Genomic DNA, 22,522 nt, shown 5'->3' with positions numbered 1-22,522 from the left:
GAGTAACTGCTCTACCACATCATGTGGGGTTATAGTCACCCTAGAGAGGAAGCCCTGACTCCCTAAAAGCTCTTCCATCTACAATGCTTCACCTGTTTTCCACAGTCGTCCATGGCACGAACTACTAGATTGTAACGACCATGTCATAGGCACCCCTTCCCAGCGCCGCATTTGGAAGCTAGCGGTGGCGCTACTCATCGGCAGGGTTATTGTTTCCTCGATTTCTGCAATGCTTTGTACTTTAGCTTACCTTAGTATTTCTTTTACAAGCGGTGGATGTCCCACAGGACATGCTTCTTCCTAAAGTTGATTATCATCATCGTTCTACAGCTTTCATAGGAGCTGTTGCTGTCGTCTGTTACGGTAGTCGTACGTCCGCTTCTGCGCGTTCAAAATTCAAATTTCCATTGTCCAATCACGATGTAGATCTCACGGGTCGATGAGTAGCGCCCCCTAGCGGATCAAGCGGACGGGCTTCTCACCTCTCCAACAACTCCACAACAACACCATATTTAAAGACCGAGTTTGGGCATACAACATGCACACGACTAGCAACCACTAATTTGTTATCTGCGCTTCTTGGCATATGGGTTTCCCAAGAAAGTGCCATCTTATTCTTCATCTAATGATGATTCTGACGCCAACTTTTGCTGCCTTTTTCCCAAATGAGTAATTCAGTGACTTGTGACACCTACATATTCATATAGAAAAAAATTATTCACCCAGACATATGGTCCATAAGAGTGAGGATTTGGGCTTGTTGGCGATTCATTATTAAAATCGATAAATCATTAGTCATTCTTATGTAGCGCAAGTTGTTGAGGTACCTTCGGATGGTCGTATGATGCAAATAGACGTAAATACCTCTTGAAACGTTAGCATGGAATATGTGCATAACAAAACAATTAGAATGAAATTAACCACGCATATTCTTGTAGCCAATACCTCACAGCGAACTGAAGCCATTCCGGGTTCCGACAGCAAACTACAGTGTACTGCCACTGGTGCCATACCTTAAACAAGCACAGTGTACAGAGCTGGTTTAATTGCATTTTGTTCTGCAAAGTTACAAAACTTGAAGCACAACGCTTTTCAATGACACATTTTTATACAAGATCGAGCTTCACTTCATGGAAACACAACAAAGACGTATTGTTATGGCATCATCACCTTTTTGCAGAGTGAGGTATGCTTCGCTACAGCAAAAGAATCGCAGTGAACAAACTGAGTGAATGAGTGAAACTCATTTTTTCCCCCGTATGACTTTGGATGACTATTTGAGAGAGAAAAGAAAGACACAGCCGAGTGCGAGAAAACCAATTTTGTGCATAGTGTTACATTAGGTGCGACACCATTGGTTGGCACTGAAAACACTATTGAAACGAACAATACCTTTGGTTTTAATTAACGTATAAGCCATAAGAATGCAATGAATACACGGTTTTATTTTGGACTTTTTAGTTTTCCACATATTCCATGTTGGCATTGCAAGAAATATTTGACAGCAAAAACACAGTCTGCCTGCAGCATCAGACCACAGTCCGACACATAAACAACAAGCGGTATGTCAGAAGAACTACGACATCTTATAGTAACTCCAATGAACAATGAGCGCTAGCTGGCCACCTCACAGCAGGCCATGTATCACGCACGAATAACCGGAAGTACCTTCCCCGGGAGAAATAACAGATCTAACAGCATTTTGTTACGTTTTATTTTTGTCTAGAGATTATCAATCACTGATAGACCAGCTGAAATTTTAAAGGCGTTCACAACTGCTTCACACTTTCAATATACTGGTGCAATATAAAGATGCAAAATCAAGGGTTTTCAAGGACTGTGAAAAACGCCAGGCTTTTCCAGACCTTGAAAATGGCTTTTGCAAACTCTTGGGTATCCGAGGGTCTCAAGGACCTGTGAGAACCATGTGGTCATTACGTACCACTGCCCGCCGTAACATTGTTACAGTTGCCACAAAATTTTGGGAAGTCAGACAAATTTAATTTGTGCACTGAGCAGCAGTCAGGTACAAAGTATGTTTCAGTTAAGTCAATTACAAAATACAAAAGGATATTGTGCAATCTCTTGTGCCTTATGTTCCAATCTGAGATGTGAGTCTACAGAAGGCAGCGTAAACTTTTATCTGCTGATTTTGTTATCATGAGACATAACAAGGGCCCTTGCTTTCGTGTTGTTGTTTTTTTCTTTTTTGCGGGTTCTACTATTTCACGGAAATTGATAAAAAGAAATCCATGTCTACCCAATTGAATAACCCACACAAAGAGATAAGTAGTTTTTCATGTACATGGTTTTACTACTTTTATAACATGACTGCCAGGTAACATCGAAATGGACAGGACTTGTTTTGATCACATGTGTTCGAAACCTTTTTGGAGACTAATATCAAGGAGGTCAACAAAATACATAACTATGTGGCCACTCATGTTGTTACTAATGCAATGCTAAGAAAAATAAAGAGGCAATAGAACAAAAACAGCAGTGACGAATTACTGTACTAGATTTCTAAGCATCTACAGGTGCATAATGCACCCTATTGCGAATAATGAGTAACTTATACTGTGCTTACCCTCTATATTGCAGCATCAAGAGAAGTTAGAATTTGATTGGCTGACAGTGTTCTCAACATACATCATGAAAGAAAGAACAAAGATATATTACCTGTATTCATGAGTGAGTGTGTTGCCCTTCGTTTTAGTGGTTGTAGCAAAACATATGCCATCAGTCTCACATGTGTGGTTGGCCTCTTTGCCGCACACATCACAGTGGCATTTCAGTCCTGAAATGTAAAGTTCACAGCATGAATGCTTGCAGTCACATCTTTGAGTGAAGTATGTCTTCTTATGTCAAGTACAAATGCCAGAATGTCGGGCACAGAAAAAATGTGAGATATGTATTGCCTACACAAATGTATACAGTTGTGTAAATATATTCCATAAAACTTGTTACAGCAGTTGTGGTGCACAACGACGAAGCAATTGTACGTAATTTTGTACCTAGCGTCCACAACAGAAATGGTACTTGGGACATTTACGTTAGTAACGTTGCAAGTAGTGAAGAGTAACGATAGTTTAAATACATTACTAGTATCAGAAATATAGGATTTTGGGAGAAGTTGTCTGAATGCACTCTGGGCTTTGAGATTCCCTTTTGAAACAGGGCAGGCACCGCTTTAGAGTGTCGCAGGGGAAATTCTAGGAAGAGTCCAATGAAACAAGGACTGACTGCTTTTAGAAAATGATAGTTCTGGGATGCTCCAAACCAAATCCTGGAGAAACAAAAAGAAAGAAACGTCATTAAGTCGTATATCCAGTACAAGGTGCACTACACTCTCTGACTTACTTCACTTATTGGGAGAAGTGGTCCCTCCGTAAAGCTGAACCCAAGCACATTCGCTACCTCTCCCCATTTCTATTATGCAACGAACCATCACAAAAATAAACATCGTAAAGCCCCAAGCTGATATAACAATGTGGATGTAGAAGACAGTTGCCGTGAAGAACACATACCCATGGTTTATTTATACTGCATATGTGCAGGTCACTTTATACCTAGTGTCCCGTCATACAGTAAGCTTCTGTTGACGGGTCATACATTATGACATGAAGAATTCCAAAGTATAATTTGCTGTGGCAGTCCCGTAAGCTTAGTCACACTGAAATTTGGATTAGAGTGAATGTACAACATGATCCCAGTAATCGGAGGTGTCTAAACCTAACACAACAACCGGAGTTACCAACTTACGAATGAAACGTTTCATTTTGACACGGACGCTCTAGAAGGCTCTCCAAGCATCAATATGTCAATAATGTCAAGAATTCCGTATCTACGTTACAAATCCATCACGCAGCTTGACGATGATATCAACCCAGTGAACCCTGCACACAATAATCAGTTGGATTGTACTGGACTGGATTGCGACTTGACTTGGATTACGACGGATTGGATTGGATTATACCGAAAGGTGATAGTGATGGCGATGAAGAGGACTGCGATCAGACACGAGCACGAAAGAAAGCAAAGATCGAAGAAAAAGAGAAACTTTTGAGTGCAGGTGTGAGAAATACGTCAAAATATTCGCAGCAGCAGGATAGCAACTTGTATTACAGTGTTTGCTGAACAATATATTTCGTATTCGCAGCAAATGTTGTATAAACACCACTGGCCCTTTAATGCCCTGTAAATATAGCGTGCTGTTGTTACATGGCGTTACAAATGGGAGTCGGGGTACGGACAAAGTGGGCCGTGCTGACGGGGGTCTGGATGTTTATGTGAGAACACAATCATGACAATGCGTAATTTCAGGAGCACCGTTAACGAAGGACGCCTGACCATCTGGAAATATACATATAAATGTTTCTCCCGAGATACAGTGAGAGGAAGTCGCCCCCATAGAAGGTAGGAAAGGAAGTGCCTTATTGCATCCAAAGGTGAAGCTGAAATTGAGGGCCCCAGAAGCGACTGCTGTCGATTTCAAAGGAATGCAATGAAGTGACATGATCCCGCCCCCCTCCCCCCCCCCCCCCCAAAAAAAGAAGCGGGGGGCTATTTAGAGATGAGAATCGGACAAGGTGGGTACCACCCTAGTTCGCAAGTTTCCTCTCAGTTGCTTGCTTTTCTTGCCATTCTTTTGGCGGGTAACGTTGGATAACGATGCTAATTTTTAGCAAATGATAGCTTTCGCCTCTTTTTTTTTTTTTTTTTTCAATAGCACCAGTGGTAGAAAACAGCATAAATGTACACAGATCTAGGGGCTGGATGAAAACCAGTCTGCAATTATCCTGATGCCGTTTTGAGCAATGCTCGGCGGATTATATCGTCTTGAGTGCATTATTAGCATTCACAGGAATGATCCTGTCTGCACGTGACTCGGAAAACACAGATGCACTCTCGTCTGCAAACATTGCCGTTATGCGATATCGACGGAATATCAAGAAACTGCTCCAGACTTTTGTATTTTGTGTTTCGAGGGGCTTTGTGTTGGGTGCTGCAGATGATGATGATGATGATGATTCGATTTTAATGGTGCATAAGCAACTCAGCCTATAGTGCGCGAAAACCATGGTAAAATTGTGACTAGTAAAAAGTCAGACGATTATACTAAAAAATATATATACTTGGCAAATTGAGATATAAACAAAGAAATATGATAAAAATATGCATATTAAATTACATGGCAGATAGATAGCCAACGTCTCTCAGAAAGTTATACGTAGATTCTTACAAACGGCAACAGTGGCCCATCACCCAGTAGTAGAGCTGGGTGAAACGGCAAACTGTGCTGATAAAATTCATGAAAATGGTGTTGACGGTGGGGCTGATGTAGCGGGCGCGTCACAAGAATGTGTAGTACAGAGAATTGTTCCCCACAGTGTGCACACTGTGGAGGTTCCTCTATGCGAAGAAGAAAACCACGTGTGAGGTGACTGTGTCCAAGCCTTAGTCGTGATGAAATGACCTCGTGCACACGACTGTCAAAATATAGTGTCCGTCTTCCTATGCGGCTTTTAACCAAACGAAGTTTGTTGCTGCTCTGTTTGTCCCAGTGCTGCTGCCATGTTTTATTTATGGCTGCTATTTTCAGGTCAGGTCTAAGGTCCTGACAAGGAACATCAAAAGGAGTTAGAACACCAGAAAGGGTGCTGCAGAGATTGTGGCGGTTCCAACACAGGAAATAACGAAGTAAAGAATTCGAAAATTATTCTGTGATTGCTAATGCGTGCTGGAGTCCACACTGATCGTTGCGGCGGATATAATCAGCGCGCTATATTATGAGCTGTTTGTACATTCCCAGGTGAAAAATGTCTGCAATTTCAAATGGCATATGAAACAATTTCCACTTAAACCATTTACGTAAAACATTCCCAGCTTTCGTGGACAGCAGCGAGGCCTTGCACCCTCTCGCGACCAATGAGTGAAACTTGCCGCCAAGACACATAGAGATAATATAGTAGGATAGACAAGACAATAGAAAAGTGCCGTAGAAGCTGTCAGTGGCGTAGCCAGACCTCCAAGAGGTAGGGGGGGGGGGGGGGAGGGGGGCTCGATATGAAAACTCCCCCCCCCCCCACACACACACTGATCCTGGGTGTGACAACACACATATACTTGTCCACACCGCAAAATGCGGTTGAAAAAAAACAACAAAAGAACGAAAATAATTTATTTGGACGTTCACAGTACGATAACATATATAGGCTGTCATGTCCAGTGAGGTGGTGTCACGAGATTGTAAGCACTTTGAAAAGCTCATACTTTGAAAACCATTCACGAGTGCTGCTTAGATAGCCGCCATAAACTGCAAGAACTTTCGCGATCGTCACACTGGTCCCCCCGCCCCCATATATTATTTTCTCCTCGGATTTGCACGATTTGCGTGGATCAGGTCGTGGCAGGTAGGGGGGGCTCGAGTCCCCCCCCCCCTAGCCCCCCCGTGGCTACGCCACTGGCAGCTGTTCTATCCAAGGTATCGTAATATACCCGAGGATACACGTTCAGACATCTATTCTGAGCTTATACAAACGAAAAATATCGTTATACATGAAATACCTTTGGTTCCCCAGGCATCTCGCTCTTCGGACCGTGAATGCTACATGGGAGGTATGGGGATTTTCACGCAGGAAACGATTTCATCGCTTAATATCTCTGGTAATGTATGATGCACTGTAATATTCCCGTGAATATGCGTTGTAGGGTAGGTGTAGATTCAACATTTAGAAGAAGTGCCAGATTCACTCAATCGTCTGCGGTTCCCTTGTACGGCAAACTTGGCCCAGATGTCAAAATTCGGAAACAGTCAAAGTGGCTTCTCCGCGTTGCAGCAGTGCGTAGCTGGGAAGTTACCTTTACGCATCAGTTGAACTTTTCTCTGCTTATTTAGATTTAGTAACTGCTTTTGACCTCGTTTCTTGAGTTAGATATAATTTTGAGAGCATGGTTGGTATATTATGCGCCCGCGGGTTGAACACGAATTTTCAAGCGTTATCTCTTGTCATATAAATTATTAAGAGGTCGCTGTTCGATGAATTCGTTAGTGTTAACGTATTTGGGAAAATTTTAGCAGTATACTTTTTTGTTTATCGCCAATTGCCGTTCGGTTTTAAGAACATCTGACAACACTACAGTGCAAGTTCACGTAATTATATTGCATACACTGATAATAACTTCCAAAAGCATTCCCAGAAGTGCGGGACACAGCTTCTTAAAGTTGGCTTGACCGGTGTACTCGCTGCCCTCCATTGAAGCAATGCATTCCATGTGGATTTGTTAGAATATCTGTTGAGCCTGAGCTTTAGAAAGAAATGCCCACACATGGGTGTTCTTGTGAGAGGCCCTTCGATGGCGAACATGTGGAATGGAAGCGCAAGAACGTCACAGTTTTTTTTCCTGGAGGACTTATTATCGCCGTGTTGGCTTCGTGGCAGAATGCATTGGTGTGCTATTTTTCTCGTACTTGGCCAAAACAATGGGCTCTGCAGAAAATGCCCATGTCAGACATGAAAGGTGAAGTTGTCTCTTACGCTTTGCAACTTTGTGCGCAATTGTGGGCCGCTCCAATGTTGTTCCCACGACAAAAGAAGTGTTGAGAAGCTCAGTGTGGCCTGCGAAGTGTCTGTATCTTCATTCCTGAAGGTGACAGCAACGGGCGGTGTTGGCCCACTGGTGACGATTTTGGTTATAGCTTTCGAGGGCCGTGGTTCGATCCGCGGCGTGCTTATAGCGTTTTATTATTATTATTATATTAATGTATTTTCTATTATTTATTTGTAGAGGGAGTTATGAGAGTAACGGCAGGGCGAGAGCGTCAGAGTTTTGGCTTAATAATGCCGTACTGGCTCTATGTCATACTGCATGCTGTTCGCTTTGATTTAGTTGCGGTAATGCTCTGCGATCGCCTGTGCACTTAATACGTGAATAGCAGATGACTTTCCAATGCACTCCGACTTACTTCACCGCTACAGGAATCTCCGTTTTGCACATGCGCAATGCCGCGCGTGTTTGTTATAATGTAGATGATTGTCAATCATCTAACATGAATTTCGAACTTGTGGCTTAAACATCCTTTGTTCTCTGTGAACGATGTGACGACGGAACCAATTATGTGGGTCAACTTTGACGCGCTGTAATGGTAAAGGGAATTAAGATGAGCAAACTACAACGCGTGTTTCTTGCAGTGTAAATACATGTCAATCATTTAGCATAAATTTCGGACATGTGGCGTAAACTTGCTTTATTCCCCAACTCGCCAAAACTTTCGTTCTCAGCATTGTGCAAGGCCGTGATCTCCTTACGGGTTAACTCGTTCTAGGTACCAAAATAATGAATATGTTAAAAATACACGCGTGCTTATTGTCATATATACAGGGTACGTGATGTAAGACCGACTAAATTTTATTAAATCCGCGACTGACTTTTTTTTTTTTTTTTTCACCAAAGTCGTTGAATATATCTTTCCTGACGGGATCTACTCAATGGTGGTGGTGTATCAGTAAATAGAGCAGCCGTTAATTAACTTTCGTAATTAATCTTTGTAATTAATGAAAATACATTGACTGCGTAATTGCAAAGATGTTTTTTTTTTTTTGATTGCATGTTAGCGCCGCGAAGCAACAGTGGCTATGAGCGGCGTACAGATGTGGACAGACGGAGAGAGGACAGCAGGAAGGAGTGGGGGACAGGGGGATTAGTGTGCGTCCTGGGCCGACTTCAGGGGGAATTGTGCCGACATTCGTCTGGAGTCTTCGGAAAACCCAGGGAAAACCTCAGACAGCACAGCCGGCGGTAGGATTCGAACCCACCACCTCCCAGTCTACAGCACGACCTTGGTTACCACCAACGAGCGGACGCCTTAGCCCACTCGGCCATGCCGCTGGTTTGCAAAGATGTAGAGTACAACCCTGGAGGGTCTGCCCCACAAGAACCGACACGACAGCGCCTTTTTGTGCTCTATTAAAGAATGTGCGAAAATACAAAATAATTGAGCACTGTGCGGGGTTTGCGGCCAATTTCTCCTCTCCCTGTCTAAATGTCACCCCTTTTCAACTGACATCAGGTTGTTCCTGAAATCATGAACAGCCCGCTTTGTCCCCAGAAGTAAGCGTGAGGGAAATTAGTGATGCCGTTTCTCAGTCTACGTTATCATAAAACATGCCGTCTTTGATCTTCTTTCCGCCATTATCTCGTTTGATCTGCTCAACACCTTCCAAGGCAGTTCGCGATTTGATGTGACAACTGCCACGCAATAAAACTGCCAATGTATTACCTCGGAGATAACAAAAATAAAATCACCGATTCTGCTGCTCGATAAGTGTGTACGTTCTACCAGAAAAGAAAAACGACGATATCGACCAGGACGCTAGGAAGCGGGGGTGCCCCATGGTTTGAGGAACAGCGTGATGTCAGTGTTGTCAAGGGTTGACAGTGAGAGAACGACAGGAAAAAGCCCCGCCGAACTCGCCCAACGCTCGACGATAGGGCATTTTCGCATATTCTTTAAAGGCACAGAAAAGTACTACTGTTTTGATTCTTGCTGACTAGACTTCTCAGGGTTGTGCTCTAAAAATCTGGAATTGCGCGTTCAACTTGTTTTCAGGAATTGTGAAGATTCATTATAAAAGTAGTTTTTTTTTCTTTTTTTCTTTTACACGACGAAAGAAGTAACGGCTGCTGAGTGTGCGTTCCAAAGCGGTTGCGTCTTGGTCTCTCACGATGACAACATTCTGGGCTTGTGGTTCAGTGATGCAGATGTCGATTCTAGCTTTCATGTTCCCTGGTTCGATCTGAGGGTCATGCCTTTCCTCTTTTTTATAAAGAGAGTTTTAAGATTACGGCAAGGCAAGAGCATCACAATTTTCACCCTGGATGGCCTATTATTAGGCACTATGACATAACATGACTAGCATGTGAAAGGTAGACCACTTTTCATTGCATCCGAACCTACTACATCGTTATAGGAAGTCCCCTCATGAACAAATTAGGAGTTGACCTTTCATGTCGTCTACACTTCACCCCACCCTCGTTATCTTATATTCGGTTTTGCTACATCTTTGTGCTATATTTTTGTTTTAGGAATAGCAAGCCGACCTTCGGTCAGGCTGACCTTTCCGAAATAAACTTATATCCCCCCCCCCCCCCCCACCCGCTTTGCAGAATACCAAGGTGTTAACATTGCACAACAACAGCAGACAGAGCATCTTTAACCGCCATCGTTACAACAGCAAGGCGCGTGGGGTCGAAATTCTTGTTTCTCTTTTTAAATTTTATTTGTTCAGCCTTAACAATGTGCTCTCGTTCGCACTCACAAGGCTTCCCATGCATTTAGTCAAACTGTCATATCAAGTCATGTACGTCCCACGGAGACTGCGGATTAAGCATTACAGTGCTTCCGACGGGTGAGAAAACTTGTACTTGCATCCGCGTTTTTCTTTACCGCTTCTCGCATATTATAAAGTGTCTTCATATGGGACTGCGATAACTGTCGTTGCTTGCTAGTTGGTCTTATTTCAGGTTATCAATAGTAAGCGCATAAAAGCAGTTTTAGCAGACCGTTTGTAAGGTTATCATGCTTGTCGGTGCCAATTTGCAGTTAGTAAGACTCAGAATCTTATCCACTGGCAAGCCACGTTCAGGCAAGCCACGTTATGAACGGTTTGCTAAAATTTTCTACCGTGTTCACCCCATTCCACAATAAAGCGAATTAGACGTCCGCAAAAATTCCAGAAGAATGGCGATTATCTGCGGGAAACATCACGGACGTTTGCGCGACTCTACTCTTGGTGCGGTGAAAGGAAACTTTGATATGACGTCCGTTGCTCCCTACCATCTTATCACCACAGTTTGTGATTGCACCTTTCTTCCTATTTCTCGGTTTCTCGGACTTATTTGAGCAGAGTTTACTCAACACCTCCAAGATAAGGAGAAGGCGCGCGCCCTACGTCGTCACCAGGGTGTCGGAGCGAACCGAAAACCGAAAAAAAAAAAAAAAAACAACGCTATTTTGGTGCAAACCGGAACGGAATCGAAACCGTACACGTTTTTTTTTTCGCTCAGGAGGGAAACCGAAAATATATTTAACGGTTTTCGGTCCAAGAAAAAACTTCGCCGGTTTAGACTACGAATACGAATAGGCGAATGAAACAGACGTCGTGTGCTCTGAAGTGATGTCATGGATACTATACGAGGGTTACGGTTACGGTGGAATGTATGTCGGTATACTATGACCCTTAGGCTCCCTTTGTAATGGTTTATCGTTCGCGCACGCACACAGACTTAGAGGTAAATGTGACTCTCTAGCAATGTGCCGTAGTGTTCGTTTTAATTTGATCCCCGCAAACTCTCCTCAACTAAACAGCGACCCAAGGGGGCTGCATAACAGCTTCTTTATCGGTAATGTCGCGCAACGCGTCCCTTGTTTGAGAGCAGCTAAGTTGAATGCATTTACGTATACGCGAGGGCAAGCCCGTGCGAAGTGGCAACTCTTTTGTGGACAGGACACAAAGAAATATAAAAAGGAGCTGTCGAGCGCGTTTGTGAGTGAAGGTGTTCCTCGATTTGCGTCCTACTCGTGTGGTAGTGCTTGCTGGCTAGACAGTAGCAACAGACATTCGGATGGGACGCGATCGCTCCAATCCAGCAAGAAAGTACTTTACGTATGACAAACAAGTCCTGATGCTCAACTGGTCACTGACAAATATACTAAACGTACGAAATGAGTTAGAAACAACGGATTGAGCCGGAAGTTGGATAGATTGCCGTGAAAGCGCTCTCTCAAATACGTGATAGGCGGGAACCATCGGGACGATACAGCGAGAAGGACGAAAACTTTACGGCAACTTGCCTCGCTTTCACACTAACTTGGTTATCGTGGCAGATTACTACATAAAATTAGTTTCCATTTCATCTTCTCCTTTGAATGCAGGCAGCTTCAAATTAATCGCTCTTTTCGAACGGCGAAACTAGCACAGCACTGCAAGACGCTGCTGGCTGGTACCAGGGCATTACGCCGCGTTTCTCCTCGAGGGGCCGCTGCCGTCGACAGAAAACTCTAGCGCACGGTGCCCATAGAGTATAATTTTTTTTTTCATCATAATGTAGGGTAATTTCTGAGATTTTCCTCCGACGCTGTCACACATACACCGGCAAAGTCCCCTTAGAAGTCGCCCCAGGACGCACATTTCTCATCGTCGACGGCATCCCCATTTCCCACAGAGAGAACAAAAATGGATATTGACCAGCCTTACGAGTGCCGGTCATCCCGCTCCACACGCTACGAGTAGCAGCCCAGAATTATGAGCAGCAGTACAGCAAAGAAAGGCTTGGCAAAAGTTATCAGAGCTGATTATCACGTTTTCATTCTGCGTTAGGCAATTGCTGCTATTAGCCAGGCTCCGCGCGCGATATCTTATGTTCCCTTTCTCGTCTGCCAACGCCTCTTTCCATCTTCCTTCTTCCTCACCTTATACTTTTCTTTCAAGTTGGCTTTCCTGCATGTTCTACTGCTATCAGGCAGAACCTGCATCAAAGGAGGTGTCCCTGAATTCTGGTTATGAGTGGTTTAAAGTAGAAATTGTACCATGAACCGCTTGTAACTGCAAACATTTGTCACCTGGGTTTCATTAGCTGCCCAAGCTGCCATGGTACTTGTGAACGATTACAACGTGTTTTCCGCAAACCGGGGGTGGTGTGTGTGTGTGTGTGTTGGGGCGGGAGGGGGGGGAGGCAGAAGATGCGGAGGCTTCATCTCCAACTTCTGGCATCACTCTCATTTTTTTTGTACAAACAATTAATACCTGTTTACGTTGGTTTGCAAATTAAATTTGAGCGTGCGTATTCTCAACAAGAAGCTGTGTATGAGTTTCAGGTGTGGTATGTACAGGATGAATGAGACCGTTGTGCACTGTGGATGGGGGGGGGGGGGGAGGAGGACGTTAGAGGGGTCTCTGTGCAAGGCCCGTTTCCTGGAGAGAACGCACGAGTTTTTATAGATCATTCAGCATCCGGGGTATAGGCGAGCTGGGCTACAGCTTTAGAGCAACGCCAGCGCCACGCAGCGGCGGTAGTGCACATATATTAGCTGTTTCGGTGGCGATAGCTCTCTTCTGTTTGGTTTGTTAGCTGTCACATCTGCTGGATTCTGCGTTTGTCGACTTCTTCGTCTGTTGCGCCATGGAAAACGAAAATCCTAATCGATGGTCGTCGAGAGGCAAATATGGCTGCATTTACGCACAAGAAACAATGGATACGCGATGATATCCACGCTTCGTGTAACCATTTATTCGTTACTCGGAAAGCCACACGAGAAGGATAGGATAAAACGTTGGATCACACACAGCTGTTCATTGAATTGAATAAGCTCATATACGCCTAGAAATTGACAATGTGCGGCGCATTTTATTTCACGATGAGGTGAGTACAAACTTTTAAACGCGTGTTGCAGCCCAGACACAGTGAAAAGTGGGTACCAACGAAGAGAGCTGTCGTATGCAGTGCGCATTTCATCGGTAACAAGAAGAGCGATTTTGCAAACAGCACTTCTTATATTCCCACGGTCTTTTCTGATGCATACCGCCAAGCATATGACGACGTGGACGCGGCAGACCGGAGGCATCGAAGGATAGGAAGCGTGATGCGGTTCATTTCAAAAACGTACGGTGGCTGGGATACATATTCCTACATCACTGTGAACTCTGGCTTCCTGAAGCATGTGCAAAAAGGCGATGTGATTCTCGATGACAAGGGATTTCCGGGGACACGTGCAGACACGGAGTAATGAACATAACAATAACGACAGTTGGGCAGTTTGGTGCATATCCGAGGCAAAGGGGCTGAAAACGACGGACAGACAGCAGCCGCCGTCAATGAACGCAGTGTTAGTCATGCCACCCTTCTCAGTGGGGCACTTCAATTTAGTAAAGGTGACATGGACCTGGCGTACAATATAGCGCAAGTATGTATCCAAGTGGAACGTGTGATTCAAAAGATAAAAAATTTTCAATGTCTCGAATACTCGAATTCTGGTCACACTTGTGGGCGACATATTTTTGAGAAAAAAATTCCCCGGGAAGAATACTGCCCCGACGACAGTTTTATAGGCCGCGCGTTCAAAGACACGGTCCACATATTCGACATGTGTTGTGTGCTGACGAATTTCCTTAGCGCTGTGCTAAAGCAATATTGTTTTAGTCTTTTAGTGTGGGAAACAGGAGCAGAACACTGCATGGTATGTATGAAGCGAATCGCCTCAGGACGAGAGCCGCCGATATTTCGAATCGAGACTGTTCATCTTCTGGGCACCGTCCTCATCATTGGCATGGTATTTAAAGGGTTAGGTATAACGTGTTAAAGGAGTACAGAGGGCCATCCAAAAAAATTCAGATCAAGACGTCTGATGAAAGTGTGTGTGTCATTTTACCGAGTAGCGGGAAAGGTTTTGATGTGCGCAATTTGTTTCCCAGAAAAAAAAAAAAAAAAACCTTTCCCGATGACGTTACAGGGGCAACCCGTTCTGGTACGCTGGTCAGTAGGGGGTCAGCGCCCTGTCCCTTTGCCTCCGAAACCAGTTTTGCCAGTTCCACCGGAGTGGGGATAGAAGGAGCAGTCGAATCATGACCGAGCGAGGAGCAATGTGTGGCGGCCCGTGGACGACGACGACGACGACGCGCCTCTGCTGCAGTGCGCTACTGCGCCTGGCAGCCATGCAGTCCTACCGGCACCACCTTAGCGTGAGGCCGCACGACCATCTGTACGCTTGGACATTCCATCGTCGCCGGTCAGGACTCATGTAGAGGGACGCCACCTTCTCGACATTTGGTGACCCGAACAACGAACACCATGTTCGGCGTAATTCGGCCATTAATCGTCGTAAATTTTTCGGCGGCAAACCAGCAGTGAACCACCTTCGGATGTAGTTCCGTATCGGGACCACTGGCTTTTTTAAAGAAAAACGAATAAAAACAAAAATCTAACGCTTTTACGTGAAAGAGGAAGTAATTAGTAACGAAATTCAACAGGAATGTCCCTCGTATATTGCGTAAAATGTATAAAAATTAAATTTTATCGCCGGTTTCTTGATGGCGATCCGCCATCTTGGCTGAGGACCTTACTGACCTAACCCGAGGCACAGTCTCGACGCCCGCACCGCCTAGTGCGTGCCTGGGGGGGGGCGGCGCCCCCCCCCAGACCCCCCCCCCCCCAATCTGTAGAACCTAACTTAACCCAACCTCACTAAAGTGAGGTGATTTAGCCCATTTCGACGACCCTACCTTTCGCAAGACGGCAAGTTTCGAATCCGTTAGGCTTAGCATTCCCGTGTTTCTCCTGCGCTAAAAGTGAATCAGATGGGGTTGTTTAAATGCATATAAAAAAACTTCTAGTCCACAGAATTTTATAATTCTTACATTTTTAGATTCAGTATATGATATTCTTCCACTTCTATGCAATATTTACTTTCCTAACCGTTTCAGTAATTTTTAAAAACGAGTGGTCCCGATACGGAACTACACCCCCACCTTCTAGCAGTCAAGTCGCACCGGACCCCAGTTCCACCGGGGACCCGCAGGGAGATCACAGCAAGTTCAGCTTCCGGCCTCCACCTGCTTTATGATGGCCCTCCTCGGCACTTCCCTGGCGACAACAAGCATTCACGCTCTCGTACCGGTCGCGGTACTGTCGCCTACTCAGCAACGCACTCACTCAGCAACACTCAACGCTCCGCAGCAATCACTCAACGACAGTTCAACGCAATCAGCAGCACTCAACGCAATCAGCAACTACTCAAGCACCCAACCACTCACACTTCACCGCTGGAACCCGCCCGGATCGCAGCGTTCTTGTTCCCGCCATCCCGCTGCTGCTGCATCAACTGTGACAATCACAAGCCATGTGTCCAGTCGTCCATCATCCACGAGTCGTCCTCATTCTCCTCTTCATGGTATTGTTGCGGACCTCAACCGCATGCACCGCTCCGCATCTGAGGGAGGGAGTGATGTGGCGGCCCGTGGACGACGACGCACCTCTGCTGCCGCGCGCTACTGCGCCTGGCAGCCAGTTCTACCGGCACCATCGTAGCGTGAGGCCACGACCATCTGCCCGCTGGGACATTCCATCATCGCCAGTCAGGAGTCAGGACTCATGTAGAGGGACGCCACCTCTAGAAATGCTTTTTCAGAACCCCGAACAGCCGAGTAGCAGACGACAGCGGAGTAGCAGACATTTCTCTGGACCAATCAGCGACCGTGGCCCCTGTAGCGTCAGGGCGAGGTCCCAGGCAGATCACAGACTGGTACTGCTCTCCACCATCGTTGCGCACGGTCGCTTTTTGCGGTGTACTTTAAATTCAGTTTCTGCGATAGTTAACTCTGTGGTGTGAATTACTTCTCATGGTACGTCTTACTGGCCTACTTAACAGGGTGTGAAAAATGACTTCTGTGCTACTTTAAAGGTTCGTGCGAATTGTCGGTCAACAGCCCGGGGGGAAGAAAGGGTCCGTTCAAGCTTTTAGGGCCACTAATGGCCGCTTTGTTAGAGTGTGGAGGGCATTATTAGAATGAAGTTCACACATTCACATAATCACCTCCACACTCTAACAAAGCGGCCAAAAGTTGATGAAATATAAATATATAAATAGTATAAATATATAATACAAAAGTTTTAACCAAAAGTTGCTTTAGTTATTTTAGACTACGAATAACTGGGCGTCAGGCGGAAAACCAGTAGAAGTCGATGGTACCCAGGACACGCCGAAAGGCGAGACGAGCAGAACGGCCCATGAATGGCCGGCTGGAATGCATAACGTCGCATTTTTATTGTGTATTTTTATTGGTCCAGTCAATTTAATTTACATTGTGTGCGAACTGTCTCAAACTATGGGTTCTATGGGGAGCTGTTACTGTTGGGCCCTGCCACGCTTCCCTCCATTTTTGCCCCATGTCTTGGATTGGATGAAGTGGATTCTGAGGGACCGTATGAAATTCTTGGCACTTAAATGCTGAGCGTTGCGTACGGAGGGTTCTAACAATAATTGAGAGGTTGTCTTTGTCTACAGTATATTCATGTGGCTCAACGTAGCTTTGACTGCTCATTTTAGCTATCGCTCAATCTTTGGCGACGATGGCTATATTTTGGCAATGTGCAGCTTTTATCATCTGACAACCCTGTTCCCGAGTCTTGCTTTTCAAGTCACGCTTTTTGCCAGGTTAGCTCATCGTGAAAATGTATGGATTGCCAATAGCGCATCTCCCGTGACGTTGGCAGGATGTCATACCGTGTCTGTTCTCCCTTGTTGGTCCGTCAACAGACCGCTCTCACGTGCACTATTTTTTGGGAGAGACCTTATCACTCGCTCACGCGAAACCTATGCCGGGGCGCTACGCACTTGCCGCGCAGTACAAAAATACACAGAAAGGCAGTTTTAACTCCGGTCGCTATTTCGCTTGCTTGGACGTTATTGACAACTTAGCTCTCACATTCTAATTATTGCATGCAATAATTAGAATGCTAAAATGCTAGAATGCTGCTAAAAAGAAGAAAAAAAAAACATGTAACGGAAAATGAAAACGATTTCAGCAAACGCGAGCTTCTCTGAAGCAGCGCTCATCTACTCACATAAGCAAGTTCCCAATTTTTTATCTGCAGAGTATCACTTCTGGCTTCAAAGCAAACAGGCACTTATGCAGGACAGCAACACGTCCGTGCATGTGAATCACAGACTCGTGAACTATGCAACCGCCACCGATTAGCAGGAAACAGGGATCTGCAATCTGGTCTGTAAATGAATTGCGCTTCCCGCGAGACCAGAGAAGCCGTCAAGTATGCTTCAGTTCCAAATCGACTTCCCGTGTCTAAGTGTCGCGTGCACGGATGCGGTGCAATGGACCCAGCAGGCGTCAGACTCTTTCGCAGTCAAGGGAACAACAGTTACTACAACTTTCAGCTTGGTGGCCAACGATGAAGATTTCCGCGGACGTTACCAGGACACGCTGCTCGGACTTTGTGGACGTTCGCCGAAGGCCCAAAAATAGCCCTCAGACGGACGTTGTGACATGTACCTATATCGAGCTAAATTAGCTCCCGTGGAACGTCCGCTGTGACATCGAAAAGACATAGAAGCCAGGAGCGGGGAGTACGAACTCGCACGAGATGTGCATGTCATAGAAGGACGACGCAGGCTACAAGAGATAGATCACTCGGAAATGCTGAATGCGTGAAACAATGTACAGTAGAAAAGAAAAGGAAAAAGAAATGCAGATCTACGATGATGGAAGTGTGGGCCGTTTGCTACATGTTGTCCAAAGCTCCGTTTAGTCCTACATTCGGCGATCTACACTGCAAAACAATACAGGGAACTGCCGTCACGAAAATGTGTCATTAACGCGTTCATTAATATTATTTAAGACTACGAATTAGAACGTTATGCGACAAAGTGTTCGAGATGTGCCTGTTGAAGAATGTCTAATGGATTGACTGGTTCATTATTCTGACGGGATGTTTTAGACTCTCGGTAACGAAAGTAAAACGGTCCGGACTCTTGAAGGTAGCGGAAGCTCTGACCGTGAGACTTATCATTTTGGGTGCGAAAGCAAGGCTAAAACGAAACAACACTTTACCCGTATGACACCACGACAGCGCAGTATCGAGCTCAATGTAGCGTATCTTCCAACGTTGATACCAGACATTAGAGAGTTTTAGCAGACCGTTGATAACGTGGCTTGCGTCGAACCGTATCAACCGGAACCAATCAGTGGATAAGATTCTGAGTCACGCGCCACTGCGATTGGTTCCGATAGGCACGATAACTTTATCAACGGTATACTAAAACTCACTATTCATAGACGTTGCGTGCGGACACAGCTCTTGATTTCTAACGCTATGCACTGTTGTAACAAGTGTAGAATATGGCCGAAGTTGACTATAGCTGTTCCCATACGACTTCCTTTTGGCGACCGATGACGCAGGTCTCCACGATGTCCTTGTTTTCAGGGCAACATCGGTTTCAGATAAACAACGCGAGGTATACAACAACCCTGTACCCGACGTAATCAAGAAAAGCATGCACACACGAAGGGCACGCGATTAAGATGCATACACAGCACAGCTGCTACGACTCTCCTGCAATAACTAAAGAAGCTCTTCTTTTGTTTGGCACGAAACAGCCAGTGTAACCGCTCCGGAGTATAGGAAAGAAAGTCGCATATTACACGCATTCAGCGGCTCTTGCCGACGAAAAAATTGATGTATTTTTCTGACTCCGGGCTTCCTTTTGATTGATACAGTCAGATAAAAAGGCTCGGCGAAGCCTCCAATTAGAAAGCAGCTCCTTCGCCCAGCTGGTGGGAATCGAAGTCACCTGGCACTCGAAACGAAGTGCTTCCAACGCAAATAAGTCACAATGAACACGACATGCAAGATTGCACTATAACACATCCAGCGTACACACGCACAGCCACACACACACGCACGCACACACGCACGCATGGTGTCTTTTTTCGATACAGATTTTTCATTAAACTACGTATAAGGGCTATAGACATCCTGTTTTCACTTCTATCATCTCTGGGCCGGCGGACATTCTTGGCTATCTGTTGCTCAACCGTCGAATCACTAATTACCTAAAAATGGGTACTTAATTTTTTAATTATAAAAGCTACGAAGTTGTCCCAATCAGAACATGTGGTTCTTTCGGCCACCTGATACCGTAGCCGTTTTCAGAACAAAAATCCGTTCGATAGATCGTCCGCAAAAAATTCGTGAAGGAACATCATTTTTTTCTGTATTTTGTTCATTGCGCACCTTCGGAGACGTGTCTTTCTTTCACCCCCAATGTGAGAGGGTGAAAGAGCCAGGGTGTCGAACAGAACCGCTTTTCGTTCCGGTTTTCGTTCTTGCTCTATCATAAACGGTCCGGTACCGGTTCTGCTCCGGAGCAAAAACATAACGGTTCATACCGGTTTTAACCGGTTCCGCTTCTGGTGGGCATATTAAATCCCAGAAAAAAATCAATGTTGCAAAATGTAAACCCGTTTATTCCGCATACATGGTATTTAATATTAATAGGCTAACTGTGAAATTGGTAGCTCCTGGTTCCTGTAGGTGACTGTCTGTTCAAATCGGCTTTCTGCTTTCTTGAAGCGCATGATACAGACAGACTTGTTTGTCGTGATGTCATACGTAAAGTACTTTCTTGCTGCTGGATTGGTGCGATCGCGTCCCATCAGAATGTCTGTTGCTGCATCCTAGCCAGCAAGCACCACCGCACGAGTACGACGGAAATCGAGGAACACCTTCACTCACAAACGCGCTCGACCGTTTTCTTTTCTTCGTGTCCTGTCCACCAAAGAGGCGCCACTTCGCACGCGCTTGCCCTCGCGGATACGTAAATGTATTCAACTTCGCTGCTCTCAAACAAGGGACGCGTTGGGCGACATTACCGATAGAGAAGCCGTTACGCAGCCCCCTTGGGTTGCTGTTTGGTTGAGGAGAGTTTGGCCGGATGAAATTAAAACGAACACTACGGCACACTAGTAGAGAGTCACAACCGGTCACATGTACCTCTAAGTCTATGTGCGCGAATGATAAAATGTTACAAAGATAGCCTAAGGGTCATAGTATACCGACATACATTCCACCGTAACCGTACCCCTGGTAAAGTATCCATGACATGACTTCAGAACACGCGACGTCGGTTCTTTATGTGTGTGTGTGTGTGTGTGTGTGTGTGTGTGTGTGTGTGTGTGTGTGCGTGTGTGTGTGTGTGTGTGTGTGTGTGTGTGTGCGCGCGCACTATAACACAATTCATCCGAGTGCTGTGGCTTTTATTTGTTCTATTTCCGAGCTTTTGTTGTGCAATATGGTACTCCAACTCTTGCTCAACTGCTGCTTGGTTGTCAAATTGCCATAAGAAAGTGTCATGTCTTTTACAAAAACTTTAATTACCCAGAAAGATTATTTACCCTGCGATCCTTCGAGGCCATCGTCTATATTCCAACGGCAGAGTCTATTTTTATACGTAAGAAATATAACAGCGCAATTAATATGACGCTGCGTAACCTCACTGGAATGCTGCGTCAACTCGCCAACTTACTCCCCAAGGCCAGTAAATTTGAATGACATGACTGGGAACAGCGACTCAATAGCAGTACGAGCGTCAGCTCGATAAAGACTGTACAACAACCATAATGACTGCGCAAAAAAAAAGCAGAAAATAAAAAGATGAACAAAGAACCATAGCAGGTAGTTTATTGCGCATGTATTTAAGCACGACGAATATGACGTACTAGAATACGTGTTATGTAATGGGAAACTAAAACTAATTGAACTCAAAATAAACGCCCAAAATTCTCACCAGGAGGAATCGATTCGTTCTTGATTGCCTGACGTATAGACACAAAATCGTTAATCAATATCCATCACCGTCGCACTGGTTCATCTTGGTATACGATGCCAGCGTGCCATTCATTCCAGCGATGCATCGCAGGTAATCTCCAACGCACGGTTTAGCGGTTATATCGAGATAAAGTTCTAATCAGCTGACGTCTCACCGAGCGGTTTGCAACATAATAAAATTGAGCCTATTTCAAATAGTTCTTCCCCTTTTTCTCTCTATCCTCCGTCATAAGAATATGAAGGAGAAAACGAACAATGGGGTCCCTAAGACATCGTACCACGACAATTCTAATAAGTAAAGGTACAAAGCGCAGGAACACAAAAGCACGTTCACCTAAATTTTAGACACGTATTTCCCTGCAATATCCCACAAAGACTGGATGATATTGCGTCTCAGTGATTTTCACTAAGCGTAGCTACCCCATAAAACAATGTTATCAAATATGAAACTGAAATACGTTATAAAGCCCCCTTTCTTTTTGCGACACAACTTAAAAAAGAAAAGAAAAAGGTCTCGCAGTAACGTCTACGCGAATATTGCTGCACTTGTGCAGCTTTTCCAAGATAACAGAATATTATAAAATCACGAAGAATCCATCGAAATCTTATTAACATATACGAACCACACATACGCACTCACAAAGTTCGATTTGTATTCGGGAGTATCAATTATTCGCGCAACCCCCTAATTCGACGCGCTTTCCGGGAGCCCAGAGAGCAAGAGCTACAAAACCTACTAGCTTTTTTTTAAATTTTTTATTTGCCATTCAGTTCCGACAAAAACAAACCTATAACACTAACCCTGCCTTTGGAGCGAGGGCGATAATCTGTTCATTCTACTTAACGAACTTCAGCAGATGTAGGTACAACATCCGAATACGCTTCTGTAGCCGCCAAAGGCGGATCTAATCCATGAACTGCAACTAACAGAGAGCGAGGGGATTAGCAGACAACAACAGCAGCGCAACCCAACACACATCTAACAAATAAACTATGTACAACTTTTTTAAAAAAAAAGCACACGTAATAGTTTTGAGAACTTTGAAAGCTGCCTGTTTTGACTTTTGAGTAAGCTTATACTGCTACGTATTGAAAGAGAATATTGGAAAAATGAAAACGATGCGCT

The 22,522-nt window shown here is 44.9% G+C and overlaps 1 protein-coding gene across 4 annotated transcripts in view; it reads right to left on the bottom strand.

The window, feature by feature from the left end:
• LOC135377504 (TGF-beta receptor type-1-like) overlaps positions 1–22,522 on the bottom strand; it is a 376,657-nt gene that overhangs the window by 18,014 nt on the left and 336,121 nt on the right. For 2 of the 4 annotated variants that reach the window (XM_064609966.1, XM_064609965.1), the window contains exon 2: positions 2,680–2,797. In XM_064609966.1, coding sequence (XP_064466036.1) covers positions 2,680–2,797 — 118 coding nt within the window. Of the gene's footprint in view, positions 1–2,679; positions 2,798–3,527; positions 3,674–3,762; positions 3,935–22,522 lie in introns of those variants that run through there. The other 2 variants (XM_064609969.1, XM_064609967.1) reach the window with 2 other exon arrangements.

Source organism: Ornithodoros turicata, chromosome 1, assembly GCF_037126465.1.
Source record: "Ornithodoros turicata isolate Travis chromosome 1, ASM3712646v1, whole genome shotgun sequence".
Classification (NCBI taxonomy): domain Eukaryota; kingdom Metazoa; phylum Arthropoda; class Arachnida; order Ixodida; family Argasidae; genus Ornithodoros; species Ornithodoros turicata.
Note: the sequence above shows the minus strand (reverse complement) of the source record. Positions and strands in the feature narration are given on the sequence as shown.